Source organism: Bradysia coprophila, unplaced genomic scaffold, assembly GCF_014529535.1.
Source record: "Bradysia coprophila strain Holo2 unplaced genomic scaffold, BU_Bcop_v1 contig_138, whole genome shotgun sequence".
In the NCBI taxonomy this organism is placed as follows: domain Eukaryota; kingdom Metazoa; phylum Arthropoda; class Insecta; order Diptera; family Sciaridae; genus Bradysia; species Bradysia coprophila.
Genome location: NW_023503409.1, coordinates 3,904,547 through 3,919,536, shown reverse-complemented (window position 1 = coordinate 3,919,536; position 14,990 = coordinate 3,904,547). Strand labels below are relative to the sequence as shown.

At 35.8% G+C, this 14,990-nt stretch overlaps 3 protein-coding genes across 5 annotated transcripts; 2 read left to right on the top strand and 1 right to left on the bottom strand.

The window, feature by feature from the left end:
* Positions 1-752: 752 nt before the first annotated feature.
* Positions 753-3,714, bottom strand: LOC119073458. 2 transcript variants are annotated; one of them, XM_037178954.1, is made up of 5 exons: positions 3,382-3,698; positions 2,923-3,299; positions 2,799-2,849; positions 2,165-2,725; positions 760-2,057 (listed from the first exon to the last, which is right to left on the bottom strand). In XM_037178954.1, the coding sequence occupies exons 1-5, from the start codon at positions 3,575-3,577 to the stop codon at positions 882-884; spliced, it is 2,361 nt and encodes a 786-aa protein (XP_037034849.1). In that variant the 5' UTR covers positions 3,578-3,698; the 3' UTR covers positions 760-881. The 2 variants fall into 2 exon arrangements, with proteins under 2 accessions (XP_037034850.1, XP_037034849.1); XM_037178955.1 differs by lacking the exon at positions 2,799-2,849 and having other exon boundaries at positions 753-2,057; positions 3,382-3,714.
* Positions 3,715-7,597: 3,883 nt separating this feature from the next.
* LOC119073592 (transmembrane protein 53) lies at positions 7,598-9,842 on the top strand. Of its 2 annotated transcripts, none has more exons than XM_037179166.1 (4): positions 7,598-8,071; positions 8,161-8,242; positions 8,689-8,841; positions 9,180-9,842. In XM_037179166.1, exons 1-4 carry the CDS (start codon positions 7,854-7,856, stop codon positions 9,516-9,518), a joined length of 792 nt encoding a protein of 263 aa, XP_037035061.1. In that variant the 5' UTR covers positions 7,598-7,853; the 3' UTR covers positions 9,519-9,842. The 2 variants fall into 2 exon arrangements, with proteins under 2 accessions (XP_037035061.1, XP_037035060.1); XM_037179165.1 differs by having other exon boundaries at positions 7,599-8,071; positions 8,161-8,368.
* A 2,333-nt stretch (positions 9,843-12,175) lies between these two features.
* LOC119073662 (diphosphoinositol polyphosphate phosphohydrolase 2) lies at positions 12,176-14,990 on the top strand. Its single transcript, XM_037179266.1, has 4 exons — positions 12,176-12,330; positions 12,637-12,834; positions 13,357-13,512; positions 14,004-14,990. Exons 2-4 carry the CDS (start codon positions 12,736-12,738, stop codon positions 14,226-14,228), a joined length of 480 nt encoding a protein of 159 aa, XP_037035161.1. The 5' UTR covers positions 12,176-12,330; positions 12,637-12,735; the 3' UTR covers positions 14,229-14,990.

Sequence of the window (14,990 nt, the reverse complement as noted above, 5' to 3'; positions counted from 1 at the left end):
TAGAGCGTCAAAATTTGCCTAGGGTAAGCGGAAGTTATTTGGAACAAACTTATTCATTCGATATTTTTCGACTTGTCTGACAGTTGGGATCGTGTCTGACATTTACAAGGTCATGAAAATGATCTATATAAGTATTGGTTCAAGTGAGTACTCTCCCAAATGCATAGAGGTCAAGGATCTTACAGGCGAAAATTATTCGAATTAAGGTAAATGATGGAGAGTTGACCTAAATTGACAAGACCAAACTTTGAACTTGAATTTCTCATCGATTTTGGAACTATGTTACATGGAACCACTTTTATTTTAAAGATTTACCTTTTGTTTACCTTACGTCATAAGACAACTCGCGGTTTATTGGATGGTGAGTTGACCGATCATTTTTTCTTCATACAAATTTACACGGACAACTTAAGATCACTTTTCCACTAGGTCAACTCTCCATCATTTACCTTACAAAGAAGTGTTCAACGATTTTTTTTAGGATGGAACAACATCAACCAATAAAGTCGGAGATGGTTTCCATTTCGATTTAAAAAATGTTGGTACAAAACTTAGCAAAAATTCACTCTCAAACTGACATTTCTGTTGGATTTTCTATGTTTAGTATTCTGCGTAGTAGTATAGAAATCGCGAATGAGATCTTGTATTATTTGTAAGATGTATCACAGACTGAATCGGAGATAAAATGAATGAAAAATTAGTCTGCACTTGAAGTCTGTGAAAACTCTGAATTTAAGAGAAAGTAAATAAAATTGAACAACAAAGAAATTAAATTTATTCAAAATTAAAGGCGATTTGAACACATATTCAACATAAGATACAATTTCTTCCAAATCCTGATCCTTTTGAATATGAAAATTATGTTATGACATGGACAAAATCTATTCCAATCGTTTAACTTGGACGTTATCCAACCAATTGTTTCCAATTGATTCACAGCTGCGTTCATAAACAGTCTGGTCCAGGAAAATTTGAAGATTTTTTATTTTTCGCAAACTCAGGTACTCGCTTTTATCGATAAAATCGATTTCGTCGCAATCGTTCACTGAAAGCTTTTTTAGATCCAGCAGATTCTTGACGATCTTGGCGATTGTGTTGAACGTAATCTCTTCACATTCAACGAATGCAAGACTTTCAATGCGAACGAGTTTCTTAGATAAAATGTCCTGTACATTCTCGTTGAATTCCACACGGTTTTCGAAAACCAAATTTGATAAATTCGGAAAATCTCCTAACACATTCGCTAACGATTCAGTCATTCGTGTATATTGTAAGGTTAAATCTTTCAGGACTGTCTTGTCGGCAAATTGTTGAAGCATTTGGCCAATACCAAGACTAGACGTTCCGATGCGAAGCTTTTTCAAAGTCGAACTTAGTCGACTCAAATGAATTATTTTGTCGGTTTCCGTGTCTATGCAATCCACAGACAAGTATTCCAAGCGTGTCAGCTCTTTGCAAATTATTTCCAAAATTTTGTCATCTCGCAAGCCACTCATAGTAAATTTGGTGATGTTTGGGTTTTTTGAGCACCAATCGGACTTCAGCTTGATTTCCTGACCGTCAATGTTGACTTCTTTCAAATTTTCACAATAGTTGAGAATTGTGTCAATGTTACTGTCATAACTGAACCACATCAACTCGATACAGTCGACATTTTTCAGAACTGTCTTCAGACACTCGAAAGTTTCCCCATCCGTTTTGTCAAATTCGTTCAACGAAATCGATTTCAACTGTCCATCCGTAAAACGAGCGATCATCTTAGAAATATCGTCCCGCGAAGCATACCGCTCGTAAAAACTTTCTAAGCTCAACGATTTGATGAAATTCCCGAAATGTTTTAGAATCCAGATACTGGCGAACATGCTAGAGCTTTCGATCTCTAACGATTTTTCCCTGTAGAGTCTGAAACTTTGATCAGCCAACGAACTGAATCGTTTGCAAGTGCCTTTAATGCTGCCCAGATCCACCAAAGAGACAAAACGGAATACGTGCAGCAAACAATCGTCATTTAGCGTCAGCAATCCTTCAACGGCTTCTTCGGTTGGCAAATCGCACACCTGCGATAAATGGAAACAATTTTTGTTTTGAAAGTGTTAGGAAAGACGATAGGTTGAAAGGATATGGGGGGAAGTTTCAAACGCAAGTGCTCATGCAGAATACTCACCATCATTTCATCCAGTGAATTTGAATTATCGACTTCCATCTCGACTTCTACATCCATTTCAGTACGACACAGCGACTGTGATTTGATAAAATATTTGGAAATGAGCTGGTTGCAGCATTTCAATACTGTCGCAGCATTTTGTTTTTCAGCAATCTTGTGGAAATACGCACAGGAAGTGATATCAACTCTCTCAACTATTGCTTGCTCACATCGTTCGAACAGTGTGGGTAGCTCGTAGAATTGCGCAGCTTTCAGAAGATCCACCGTAGCATGGTGTTTATCGTCGAATACCACGCAGTCTGTGTACAGCCAACGGAAGAGCTCCATTCCGTAATAGGTAAAATACATACTGTGATTTCGTCCAGTTGTTTTTGTAAATACTTCCCGAAATTTCTTGCTTCGACTTTCAAGTATATGTGCGTGAGCTTGCCATCTATCGCTGTGAGTTATCACTTCGACATTCGAAAATTGTCGAAATGCATGGTATCCAAACGTTAATTTGTTGAGTTTCAGCAACTCTTCAAACTCTTCGTCTAGATACTCATAGTCGTACTCCTCTTCCTATTTTGATCGAATAAGAATAGAAATGAGTCACACGTTTCCTCCGATTATATTTACTGCACGTGTTACATACCGAACTATTCGCCGACTCAGAACAATAATGGTCTGTGCTAATCTCCTCTACCTATTTTGATCGAATAAGAATAGAAATGAGTCACATGTTTCCTTCCATTACATTTACTGCACGTGTTACATACCGAACTGTTCGACGACGTAGAACAATAATGGTCTGTGCTAATCTCGTCGATTTCTACATCCAGCTCTTCTGTCGAACCAGCAACACCAGCGATGACATTCAATTTCAAGTCCAAGTATTTCCCTATCAGTTTATACGCCCCGACCTTTTTAGCAATGTCGTTGAATCGTGGTAATGCGTCACCATCGATGGATAATGACAACAGCGTTTCTTCACAAATTGTGAACAGAGTAACCAATTGCAATTTGTATGATCCGTACAATAAATCTAACCACTGATCCGCAACAGTAACATCGTGGATAGGGTCGAACCCAACTTCATTTGTGTAGATCCATCGTAACAAAGCGGTGCCAGTTCTTTCCTCAAATTCATTCCAATCTAATAGAGCAAAAGATGAAATAAAAAAACAAATTCGTGACGAGAGAGGTTCCTGTTCCCAGACGACAAACTGTGGACTTACTGAGTTTATCGACACCAGACGCAAGTTGCTCAGCCAACAATTCACTGCTAGAACTAAGAATATAGCGATGACCAGGAAAAATAGTTAATTGACAATGGATTTGCACGTCAAAAAAATTCTTTTTCCAAATTTTTTCGTGTTCGCTTTTGATGTCAGAAAAATCCAATCTTCTTTTTTTCTTAATTTTCTCGTTCATTATCACAAAAATTATAAAGCAGCGTCAATGCAAACAGAAATAACACGTTACAAATTCAATGGATGATCGGGTGCGAAAACTCTGGGTGACTACCAAACTGTCGTTTAAAGTCAGAGAGATGACAATAATAGCGACTGGAACTCTCTGTTTCGAGGGCTTCGTTGCCTTTGTTAGAACAGCTGCGTTCATTTTGGTGGCTTATTTTCAAAAAATTTCAAACAAAAGTTTTATACCAGGGAAGTCATTTCAGTTAGATTATGACTCACGCCTTCGACTTTGGATCACAATCATTAACTTGTCAAAATAAACATTTGGACATAGGTGCATAATATTTATTATTCAAATACGTGAGGTAAAGTTAACTTTACTTCGCGGAGCCAAAAAATTTCCTCAAGTTTTTGAATAAAATACCTTCCTTGGCTAAGCCTCGATCGGTAAATTTCATACAAGAAGTACCGTTTCCATCATTTACCCCATTCATGGCCAAGTAAGGTATTTTATTCAAAAACTTGAGGTAAAGTTTTGGATCCGTGCAATCAAGGCTGTAAACTTTGGGGAGGTCACGCAGATACAGATAGGTCACGCAGATACCGATACGCGGGTGACACACCACACTTGAAGATAACATGGCGGATTTCATACAAAAATTCACCTACTGTGATGATTGTCATCGCCGTGATGATGTGGTGATTTTTTTGCATGTAAAATCGTCAGAAGTGGTGTGTTCCCGCGTATCTAATCAAATGGCGGTCTGCGTGACCTCCCCAAAGTATACAGCCTTGGTAAAATCATCAGACGTGGTGTGTTTGCGCGTATCTAATAAAATGGCGGTCGGCGTGACCTTCCCATCAAAGTTTACATCCTTGCGTGCAATAAAGTTAACTTTACCTCACGTTTTTGAATAAAATATTTAAAAGCAAATTGACGTTTTCGTTTTGAAAAACTCACACACACACATGAATGGAAATTATCTGTCAGGATTAGTTATAAACTGGTCGTAATTTTCAGGTCGATTCAGGTCAATGTAAGTTTACAAATTTCAAGTTCAGGTCAAATCAGGCCAGGTCAAAATTGATCATATCTGGTTCCTGTCGAATCAAGTTTCAGGTTTCTCAGGTCAGGTTGGCCTGTCTGGGTTCAAGCCTATATTGGATTTTTGCACAGTACTGCTCCTGAGCATGAACATTGAATTGACAAGTGTCAAATTTGAAGGCTTTTGTGATAAGAGCTACCGCTTAGGATTGTTTGCATGTGTTGGCATTAATCGTTGTTTCACTGATCTCATGTCCCAAGATTTCCGGACTCCAACAGGTTATGGGCCCAGGGACGTTCATTAAATCGTGTGGAAATCAATTAATGAAGCGTAATTTGGCATGCCGAAGCAAAGCATTGCATTGTGGCATAGAATTGCATAGCCGCGTAGCTGAGCATAGCTTCATTAGAGCATGGCAAGGCATAGCAGAGTAGCAATTCATAGCGGCGTAGCAGCATAGCTAAATATTGTTTCGAGATTCACAAGAAATTTGGAAGATTGGACACATTATTTCGGTGAAGATATATCATGGCGTAGCTTCGGTGTAGCATTGCATAGCAACGACATGGCAATTTGTATAGCTGAGCATATTGATTGGCGTACCATAGAAAGTCACATAGCTGAGCATGGCAGAATGCATAGTCTTGCATGGCGTAGCATAATCAAGCATTGCACAAGGACTGTTTGAATATATAAATTAATAGACTCGACAGAAATCGTTAATTCAGGGGGAGACTGATTCTTCTTAAAATTGTTTGTTCAACGAATCAATATGCAAAATTGAGACGTACAAATTGATTTGATTGAGGAGGAGTGTTGGAGATCGACATAGCAATCGCATCAATTTGTAATCAAAGTAACATTTAGTCTAAATTATGTATTCGTCATGTTCTGACGTATTAAACTTTTCTCCGTATTAATCGTTGTTTCACTGATCTCATGTCCCAAGATTCCCGGACTCCAACAGCATGTACATCTATATGTACAAAAGAAACGTAGTGCCTTCTGTGATTTCATCAGCCTCCGAATATTTTCTATGTTCATGCTAGAAGCAGTGCTGTGGTTGATATATGCAATAGTAATTTTTGGTTACTTCCTTAGACTTTGAAGAGATATAAGTATAGTATATTGTGCACTGTGTTGCACAAAGTAGGTTTTAGTAGCACCACTTTACATAACTAACAATATGACAGATTGTGAGGTTGAAAAATTATTGGTTCGAAGTTGCGGGAATTAACCGGAGACAAGAGATCAAAATTTTATCTAACACAAAGAATCTCTCTGGCTATTCAACGCTTCAATGCTAGTTGCGTACGATAAATAAAAAAAAGGTTTTTTTAGGAAAATGGAATTTTGTTTTTGTTGAGTTGACTTTTTCATATAAACTTTGTAGTCGTGGTAGCCGTTGACGCAATTTGTGTGCCACCGCCTTCGTGATCGACTCAGAGTTGTCTTAACCTGTTCTTCCAGATCCTTGGGAAAACTTAGGACTGGTACTATAAAACCGACTTTGTGCTGCTCAGTAAATATACTGTTGTTCTCTAGTATAACTATGTCTATCGAAAAATTGCATTTTCGTTTCGCGTGTTTTTACTCATCATCTGTAAACGCAACTTCTACGAATTTCTTTCATTGTTTTCAACATTAGCTCCCATCGCCATCCAATATATTAAACAGTCTAACCTTACATCGATATTGGTTTTTTTAATACCAATATTTCATACAATACTAAACGTCTCGCCTTTTCGCCCACAATAATATCAAATAATATTTCGTTCATTTCATCTTTTAATTATGGTGTCACTTGAAAATCTAATATAATCTCTTTTGCCATAACGATCTGAAGACATTACACATATCTCGTGGATATTATTTATGTGCAGTTAAGAATTGTTTTTTTATTCACATTTTGGGCTTAAAATCATTTTATTTTGTGTATAATTTATGGAAAATGTTTTCTTTATTTTGAACATAAACAATCTTATAATGACTTTGTATCTCATGTTATGACTGCTGTTGATGTTAATCTGTCTTTTTGTTGTTGTGTAACTTTTTTCCATGTATTTTCTGTGAATGTCCATCATTTGATAGAGTTAAATTAGTTTTGAGTATGTAGTCTTACCATAGGGTCACTTTTAAAATATAATTAGGTAAGCACATGACTGTTAAGCGAGAATGAAGAAGAAAAAAAATTACCACCCAAGAGGCAAAAATACTTAGTTCAACTTGCAGGTATGCCGGACTCGTTGGCACCTTAAGTAGAACCTGATGTGATCTCAAAATCCATACATATGGTGTGGAGTCTAACATTACAATGATAAACTAGAGTCCTACGTTGGACTTATACTTCGTTATACTGTTAGTGACTTATACTTCGTTTGATTCTTAGCATCAAAATAATATAAGAAAACGAGAGCTTCTTATGGTATGGGTTAATAATGACAAATGTGGTTCCTGAAATTTTGTTGAGCCGATTCAAAGACCCCTATTTTCGACACTTTTATTTTGAAATGTAGAAAGCTTGCTGAAGGTCATATTGTCGGTGGTGAAGTTTTTAATTAAACTTTTGAAGTGCTATGTGATGTGTGTAATATGCACGTAATCGATTCAGAGTTACTGCACGCTAATACAAAATATTTCCAAGAATGTATGTAATGTTTACAATGCTTTTCCGACAGACATGAATATTATTGTGAATATTTGAGCTTTTTTTCAAAAACCTGGACTTTTAACGTAAGTGTGCTGAATGTTTGTTATTTTTATAATTCATTTATAGATCCAAACTCAATTACTTTACGAAAACTAATCCAACGAAATGTATGGTAAGAAATACTGTTTGTTGAACCGGTAAGAAAAAACGTTGTATAAACATAACACACATATTAGTATCACATCGCAATAGGAATGGCATCATACAAAAACACTGAAATATGAATCAAGTTCAGGCGCATGCCCAAATTTTCCGTACTTCAGTTTTCATTTTCATGCTACAATACAAAATACATCAAACGAGGTCAAGACTTCCAGAAAAAAACATTGTACCGGTACATCTAATTGAAAGAAAAGCTCCTCTGATACTCAACAATTTCGCTTCTATCCATTCAAAATTGTGCAATTAATCAGTAAACTAAAACGGAATTGATCTGATATCAACGATAAAGTGATAAAGAAAAGTTGATTTCCTTTCGCATTTCGATCATACAATTTTATTTGTGTTTATTGTAAATATCAATATCATTGATTATGTCAGCGTTACCGAATCAATCTGTGATTAGAAACGATTCCTTAGAATATTTTATCAAATTTCCAACACCAAACTTCAGAAATAACAGGGAAATCGGAGAATCAGACTATGTTTTTGTGTATAATGAAACGAACGTACCGATTGTGCTACTACTTGGATGGGCTGGATGCAAGGATCGATACTTAATGAAATATTCGAAAATTTATGAAGACCGTGGGTGAGTTCATTTCCTTTTTGAGCGCACATTGTTCAGTATGGTAGCAATGGTGTAATTAACTCTGAGCTTTGTTTTTCGCATCAATCAAGACTCATAACCGTTCGATATACAGCTCCAGTTGAAAATCTATTCTTTAAACGTGAAGCCATGAAACCAATAGGAGATAAAATTGTAAAACTTATTTACGACATGAATTTCGACACTCATCCATTGATATTCCATGTATTTTCGAACGGCGGTGCCTATTTATATCAACACATTTGGCTGGCCTTTCGTCAATATTCGCCAACTGTCCAGGTGAGTAAATCGGATCGGACTATAAATTAAAGGCAAAAAATAAGTTTTCTTTAACAAATCGTTCAATTGAACCAGAGCACTTCAAGCAAAAGTGATCATAGTCTACAGCTGTCAAATTGAGTACTACTTTGTATGAAATAGTTTTTTACAGTGTTTTTACGGTGGTGAACAGTGTTTTACATTTGTTTGATACATTGTCCAGTTTCAGTAACCTATTTAGAGCTACCACTCATGCTTCAAGTGCGTTATTATGTGGCTTGGCCATAAACGATTACAGCTCAGCATCAATTTTTTACAATGAAGATTCTCAAAATTTTCAGATTCGAGCTGTAATATTCGACTCAGCACCTGGTGATCGGCATATGGTAGCACTATACAGAGCAATATCGGCTATATATGGCAAACAGAAACCATTCAATTTCCTAGTGTCATGGCTTATAACTCTGTTTCTTACTGTGTTATGGTTTGTGCAGGTAATTTTATAAGGACATCAACTTGTTAACTTTTAAGAAACGACCAAGCATCGGCTCTCGGAAACGACTGAAAAATAGGTGATGAAGATGCTCCCAGATCAATGCTCTCTCTTGAACTTATGTTGAACAGAGGGCGAGAATTAAATCAATTTTGCTAGATACTTGCCGTGGTTTCAAAAAGATTAATAAAAAAGACCAGTTGATTTGCAACTATTTTGTGAATCAGTTCTTCTTCAAGTGTTTTCGATAAAAACCGTTAAATTACCTTTAAAACAATCAACCAGCGTTGTTCGAATTTCGAGTTGTACATTGAGATATTTTTATTGTGTCTATTAAAGGAAAACTTCCACAAGCTTGGACTACTATTTGGTGCAGACAACCCAGCTAAAGCCCATCCATTTGAGAATTTAAAAAATCAAGATTGTTATGCTCCACAATTGTTCCTATATTCGAAACATGACAAACTTGTACCGTACACTGATGTGGAATATTTTGCCCATTATCGACAAAGTCGAGGTGTTCATGTACAATTGCAGTGTTTTGAAAATTCCGATGCAGAGCATGTGAAATTGTATGCTAGTCAACCACAGCGTTATGTCCAGAGCGTTTGCGAATTTATAAACGATTGTTTTGCCTGTAACCACGATACAAGTGATTTTGTTAGCAGAGCAAATTAGGAAAATGAATTGAGCAATGGACTTTAGAAAATGGTACCTTTATTAAGTGAAATTTACACAATGAATTTACTAACTCTTAAAGTAGAATTATATAGAACTATTGTTGAAGGCTTTGGATGCGTTTTACCATGATGTTAAACAATCTGATGTTTAGTTTTAATGTGAAATTCAATGTTACATCACAGAGTTCAATGAATTTTAATGTTAGTCGCATTTTAAAAATTATTAAATTAATTTTGTAAGTATCCAGCACAAAATCGGTTTTAATTTGTACTGCGTTTATTTTGAGTTGTGCAATTGATTCAATAAACTTTTTATCGAAAATTGAAGTATTTACCAATTTCGTTCAATTGATCGTATGTACAAGAAAAGACTAATTACTCGACACTGCTACCCAGACGTAATAATAGGTTAAGACACTACCTGTTCTTTAAGAGCCTTGGCAATTGTAGCACAAGATTCTTACATCAGTGGAAATCTTGCTACAGCAACATTAATGTCCTCACTCTTCAGCTTCACTCGTCAACATTGGCCAAGAATTCACGACGCGATTTTTTTCTGATACCACCTTTGCCCAAAAAAGTCTTTCTGGTTTTAGAAATAGGTGAAACTATACCGGGATTTCAATACACTAATTAGTAAAGTGGTGGCACACATATTTTGAAGGCGTTTTTTGTTTGTATGAAAAGAGAACTTGAAAAAAAAATATATTTTTATCTAGTTAGAATTTCATGCAATCTGTAATCGCCTTCGTGATCAAATCAGAACCTATTCTTTCAGAACCTTAGTTTAACCGTCTAAATTGTCAAAATTTGTGTGCCTTCGTGGGTGTTTTAACGGTTCTTTAATACCCTTGCCTTCATGAGTGCCTTTTTACCTGCCCTTTCAGAACTTGATTTTTTCAGCTCAATAAAAATTACAGCACATTTCAGCCTTAGTGAGTGATCTGTGTAACCCGAGGTTGCATCGCAAAAAATCCGTTGAACTGTGCTGTAATTTATGTACAAAATGGTAGCGCAATTTAAGTTCAGTTGAAATTTTGTATTGGAATACAGTTTGAGTTACCGACAACAGCCATTTCTGGCGACCGGCGTAACCTCTTCTTATGAATCAGATTTCTTTTTATCATGTCCAGCTGCCAGTCTTTTTAAGGAATTCCTTCTATTTCTGACAAGTAGATCCCTTTTGTATATCTAATAAATATATATATTCTCAAAGTCCTCCTCGTCCTCGGAGTCAGCTTCTCTGACTCATTTCTTAAATTGTTGAATCAAATTGAACTTTGATGAAATTTCCGGCGGCACATCACCACCGAACAACTCGACATACACTGTCGATGATTTGTGAAGGGTGACCAACGCCTTATGTTCTTCATTAGACAATTCATCAGATGGACGTTAGTTCGGGAAGGTTTTTATCGTACTTAGTGTGCAAATTGTCCATCTTGTTCTTCAGATGGTCCAGGTTTCTCGATGCTTGAATATCGTTCTCATTGGTGAAGGCACGCCCCAGATCGAAATTTTCTGGAATTTCGCCAATTGAGAAGAAAGTCGAAATCGATCAATCCACCAGATTTTAATCCCTCTTTCAGCATCGTTTGGTCTGTCTTTATCTTCTCCATCATTTTGATCGATTCCGTTACCGGTGTTGGTTTTAGGTTGCTCGTATCCTGAGTTGCCATGTTGTTCGAACTGAAATTGTTCGTTCCAATTTCAGCAGATGCTTGTGGCGCTTCTGTGGCAATCTGTTGAGCAGTCAACAGGATTTTTTTACTACAACAAAATGTTCTTTACTTTTTACTGAGTTCGTTGCCACTAGATAATATTCATACCACTAACTCAGATGTTATAACCAACTTGTTCGAAAACTTAGGTTTCGAATGGATATCTCTGATTTCGAGTGTCACTTTTCCAAGTTAATAAAGAGAATAGTATACGATTACCACACACTTATATGGACAGTCCGCTTTCAGCCTTCAACCGGGGAGGACGTTCGGCCCCTGGTGAATACTTTGGGTTACCAGGTTCCGTGAGGAAGGCAAGGGTGTTCGTTTGAGCCAGTCTGGAGAATTTGTGTTTTTGTGCCGTTTGATAGAAGAACAGTATTGCCCATAAGGGCGTGAGGAGTGAACTTTTTTATAGTGAATTTAGAAACTTTTATTTGCTACGATTTCGTAACAAAATGGCGGCGACGCCATCTTAGAGAGACAATTAAAAACGCGTGATCGACATTAGCGCGTGTAAAGATAGTTTCCAGAACTATCGAATTTGAATAGAAGACATTGGCTGTACACGGATCTCTACATCCACGCCACAATTTATATGGGCAGAGGTCCATTTGGAACAACAACAACAACACTTATATGGAAAATGTCCACTGAATTAATCGTTCAAAATTGGGTGTTGGTTGCCGTTGTAGGTGTCTTAATGACTGAAAGTCATGACAGTAAATTGTTTTAAGTTATTTTACGTTTTCCGGAATAGAAATCTTTCTGTGCTTTCAGAAATTCGTTCAAAATGCAAATGAAAAATTTAAATTCAATCGACAAAATGAACGCATCCACTCACTAATGATCTGTCAAAAATGGCTTCCATCTTTTTTGAAAAGTGCACTGCCCGCAGCCTATTCGAAACGGATGGACTGTCAAATTTTCGCATATTTTTGATGTTTAATGAAGTTTAATAAGAAAAAAAGTTGAAAAGTCTTAGACAACACGAAGTTCGCCAAGGAAATTAGCTTGTGCTTGAAGGATTCAATATTATCTGATTTAAATCAATTCGTCGCGACCTAAAAATGAAAAATAAATCGATCCGTCGGTCAAAACATTATTTTTATCAAAAATTTTGCTACTAGTGTTGAGACATCAAAACCATATTTTTATTTCTATTAATTTCATTCGTCGTTTAACAATCGTTCGCTGCCACAATTTAGCCATGGCTCTGACATTGTTATTGATACCATTTTATTAGACACACCACAATAATAAATATCCGATTATATTTCTTTATTTTAAATTATTTTTTTTTTATTTCTCGGCACTCACTGCATTATTGTCCACCTAAATTGACAGAACCATTTTCTTTATTTTTCCAATTTATTTATTATCAAATATAAATAGTTCAGTAAACAATTCCACGAGGATACGTAGGTTTAAGTGAAAAACGATTTTGTGTTACAATTATTTTGAGAATTACACGCTCGGTTTAGAAAAGAAAATATGGTGAAAGAGAAGCCCAACCAAGTAAGAATTTATGACAAAGACGGATTTCGGCGTCGGGCCGCGGCTATCTGTGTACGATCGGATGCTGAATCAGAGGTGAGTGCGGATCTAGCTTGATGAAATAATGCCTTGCTTTGCTCAAAACACATTTTATATCGAAAGTAACAACGTAATAAAAGTGTGAACGTCACCCGATTCCACTCTGCTTGTAGATAGATTACAGATTACAAAATGAAATGCTACGTTACAAGGACTTCTAATTTTTCACTTTCTTAATGGTTACGCCATTGTCATCAATATAAGGGCGAACAGATGAAAGTTCGAGTGATCAACCACTTAGTGTTACACTAGTGGGGTTCTACCTTAAGCCCGAATGTGTCACTCAGCACTCAGAGTGACTCTTAATGGCATATATAAGTACCTTAGTCTGACGATGAGTATTCATCAAAAATAGGAATTTATTTCAAATTGCCACTCTCTCAAAACAGTTATAGCAAAACAGATGCACCCTCTATTCAGTTGACATTCAACCATTGTCGATATGACTGAATTGATTGTTATCCTCACCCTATTTGATTGTGTTTCCTTCATTCATTCATATCTGTTCAAATCCTACAGGTGTTGCTGGTAACATCATCTCGTAACATCAATCATTGGATTGTGCCGGGCGGTGGAGTTGATCCTGGTGAAGAGCCGGCTGTAACTGCAGTCCGCGAAGTTCTCGAAGAGGCTGGTGTGGTAGGCAATTTGGGACGAAGTTTGGGAGTGTTTGAGGTAATTATTGATAGTCGGCTTTCTGTTTAGTCTGTTCAGTGGGTGAAAATATTTTTGGAACAAAAAACTGTTGAAATTACTTGATGTGTTAGTGGAAGCTCTAGAATTATTTTAGTATAAAAAATAGGCAAAAATTTAAATTGGAAAATGTAACCGATTTTGGTATTCAGTTAATTTACTAAGGGAAACCTCTTACAGGCAGTGAAATGTCAGAATGAATTTGCTTCATCTATTGTTCAGCTGACCCACATAAACAATCAAAACTGAAGCAGTTTCAACCATACAAAGAAGTATAAACAGTTTTGGTGACATGGGTGGATCAGCTAAAAACAGCTGAAGAAATGTCGTGCTGAAATTTTTCTGCCTCTATGTAGAAAATGTTCAATTTGACACCGCTAAAATAGTCTTCTGTGCCATTACCTTACTCAGAGCCATAAAATAAGACATCACTTCAATCGAATTGATAAAAAATTGAAACTATTCTACTACAGAGTCGTGAACACAAGCACCGGACTGAAGTTTTCGTTATGACTGTCACAGAAGAGCTAGAAGAATGGGAAGATTCTCGGACGATTGGTCGCATACGACAATGGTTCACTATTGACGATGCTTTGGAGAAGCTAGCCGTGCACAAGCCGACTCAACAACAATACTTACAAGAACTAAAACACTCAAAAAATTCAACTTTATCTCAACCATCATCACCAAGTTCTTAAAAATGTCATTTTTTCCGAGGGCAAAATTGTTTTTTTTTTCAAATTCAATTTTTATTTTCACTAAAACCAAGTTTGTATCTGTATTGGAACCACATAGATAACATAAATCCCTTCAACAACAACAACAGAGAAAAGTAAAAAAAAAATATTTTAATATATTTTGTTCAACGTATCTGATTTTTGCAATAGTTTGTAGCAATGTGACCAATAATTTTTTTATTTTTTTTTTCAAAATCAAAACTAGTCACCGATAAACTTCTATTTTTTTTAGTTTTTTTTTTAACTTATTCGAAATGTTTTCCCTTTATGTTTTCGGAATTCGTCAGAAAATATTTTTTTTTGTTTCTTTCAATTTTTTTTAACTAAAAAAATCAAGAACAATTTGAAAGTATTCAACACTGCACACACCAATTATAAATTATTTACTAACTCGACCGTGTCATGTTATCATATTTTTTTTTTTAAGAAAAAAGTAAAATCAATTTACAACACAAAAAAAAAAAAAAAAAAAAAAAAATTAAACAAAAATACTAAATTGAAGGTAGTAATTTATATATAAAAAACAAAACAATGGAAAATCCGAAATTTCTCGAGTATTTAAAATGTTAAAAAAAAACAAATTATGGAAAACTCAAATGATAAAAGAAATTTTAATAGTAAAAGTAAACGTTTTTTTAGATAGATGGTGCACGTTTTTATGGATGATCACAAATCACAGACGTGTCTCTTTTTTATTAAACAAAAAATGAAAAGTAAAAAATT

Excerpts from the sequence above, each read along its gene's own strand:
- LOC119073458 (XM_037178954.1), bottom strand. The coding sequence starts at position 3,577 with ATGAACGAGAAAATTAAGAAAAAAAGAAGATTGGATTTTTCTGACATC. Across the intron at positions 3,300-3,381 it reads GTCTGGTGTCGATAAACTCA|ATTGGAATGAATTTGAGGAA; the intron begins GTAAGTCCACAG and ends TTGCTCTATTAG. Across the intron at positions 2,726-2,798 it reads CTGAGTCGGCGAATAGTTCG|GAAGAGGAGTACGACTATGA; the intron begins GTATGTAACACG and ends CGATCAAAATAG.
- LOC119073662 (XM_037179266.1), top strand. The coding sequence starts at position 12,736 with ATGGTGAAAGAGAAGCCCAACCAAGTAAGAATTTATGACAAAGACGGA. Across the intron at positions 12,835-13,356 it reads GATCGGATGCTGAATCAGAG|GTGTTGCTGGTAACATCATC; the intron begins GTGAGTGCGGAT and ends CAAATCCTACAG. Across the intron at positions 13,513-14,003 it reads GAAGTTTGGGAGTGTTTGAG|AGTCGTGAACACAAGCACCG; the intron begins GTAATTATTGAT and ends ATTCTACTACAG.
- LOC119073592 (XM_037179165.1), top strand. The coding sequence starts at position 7,854 with ATGTCAGCGTTACCGAATCAATCTGTGATTAGAAACGATTCCTTAGAA. Across the intron at positions 8,072-8,160 it reads AAAATTTATGAAGACCGTGG|ACTCATAACCGTTCGATATA; the intron begins GTGAGTTCATTT and ends GCATCAATCAAG. Across the intron at positions 8,369-8,688 it reads AATATTCGCCAACTGTCCAG|ATTCGAGCTGTAATATTCGA; the intron begins GTGAGTAAATCG and ends CAAAATTTTCAG.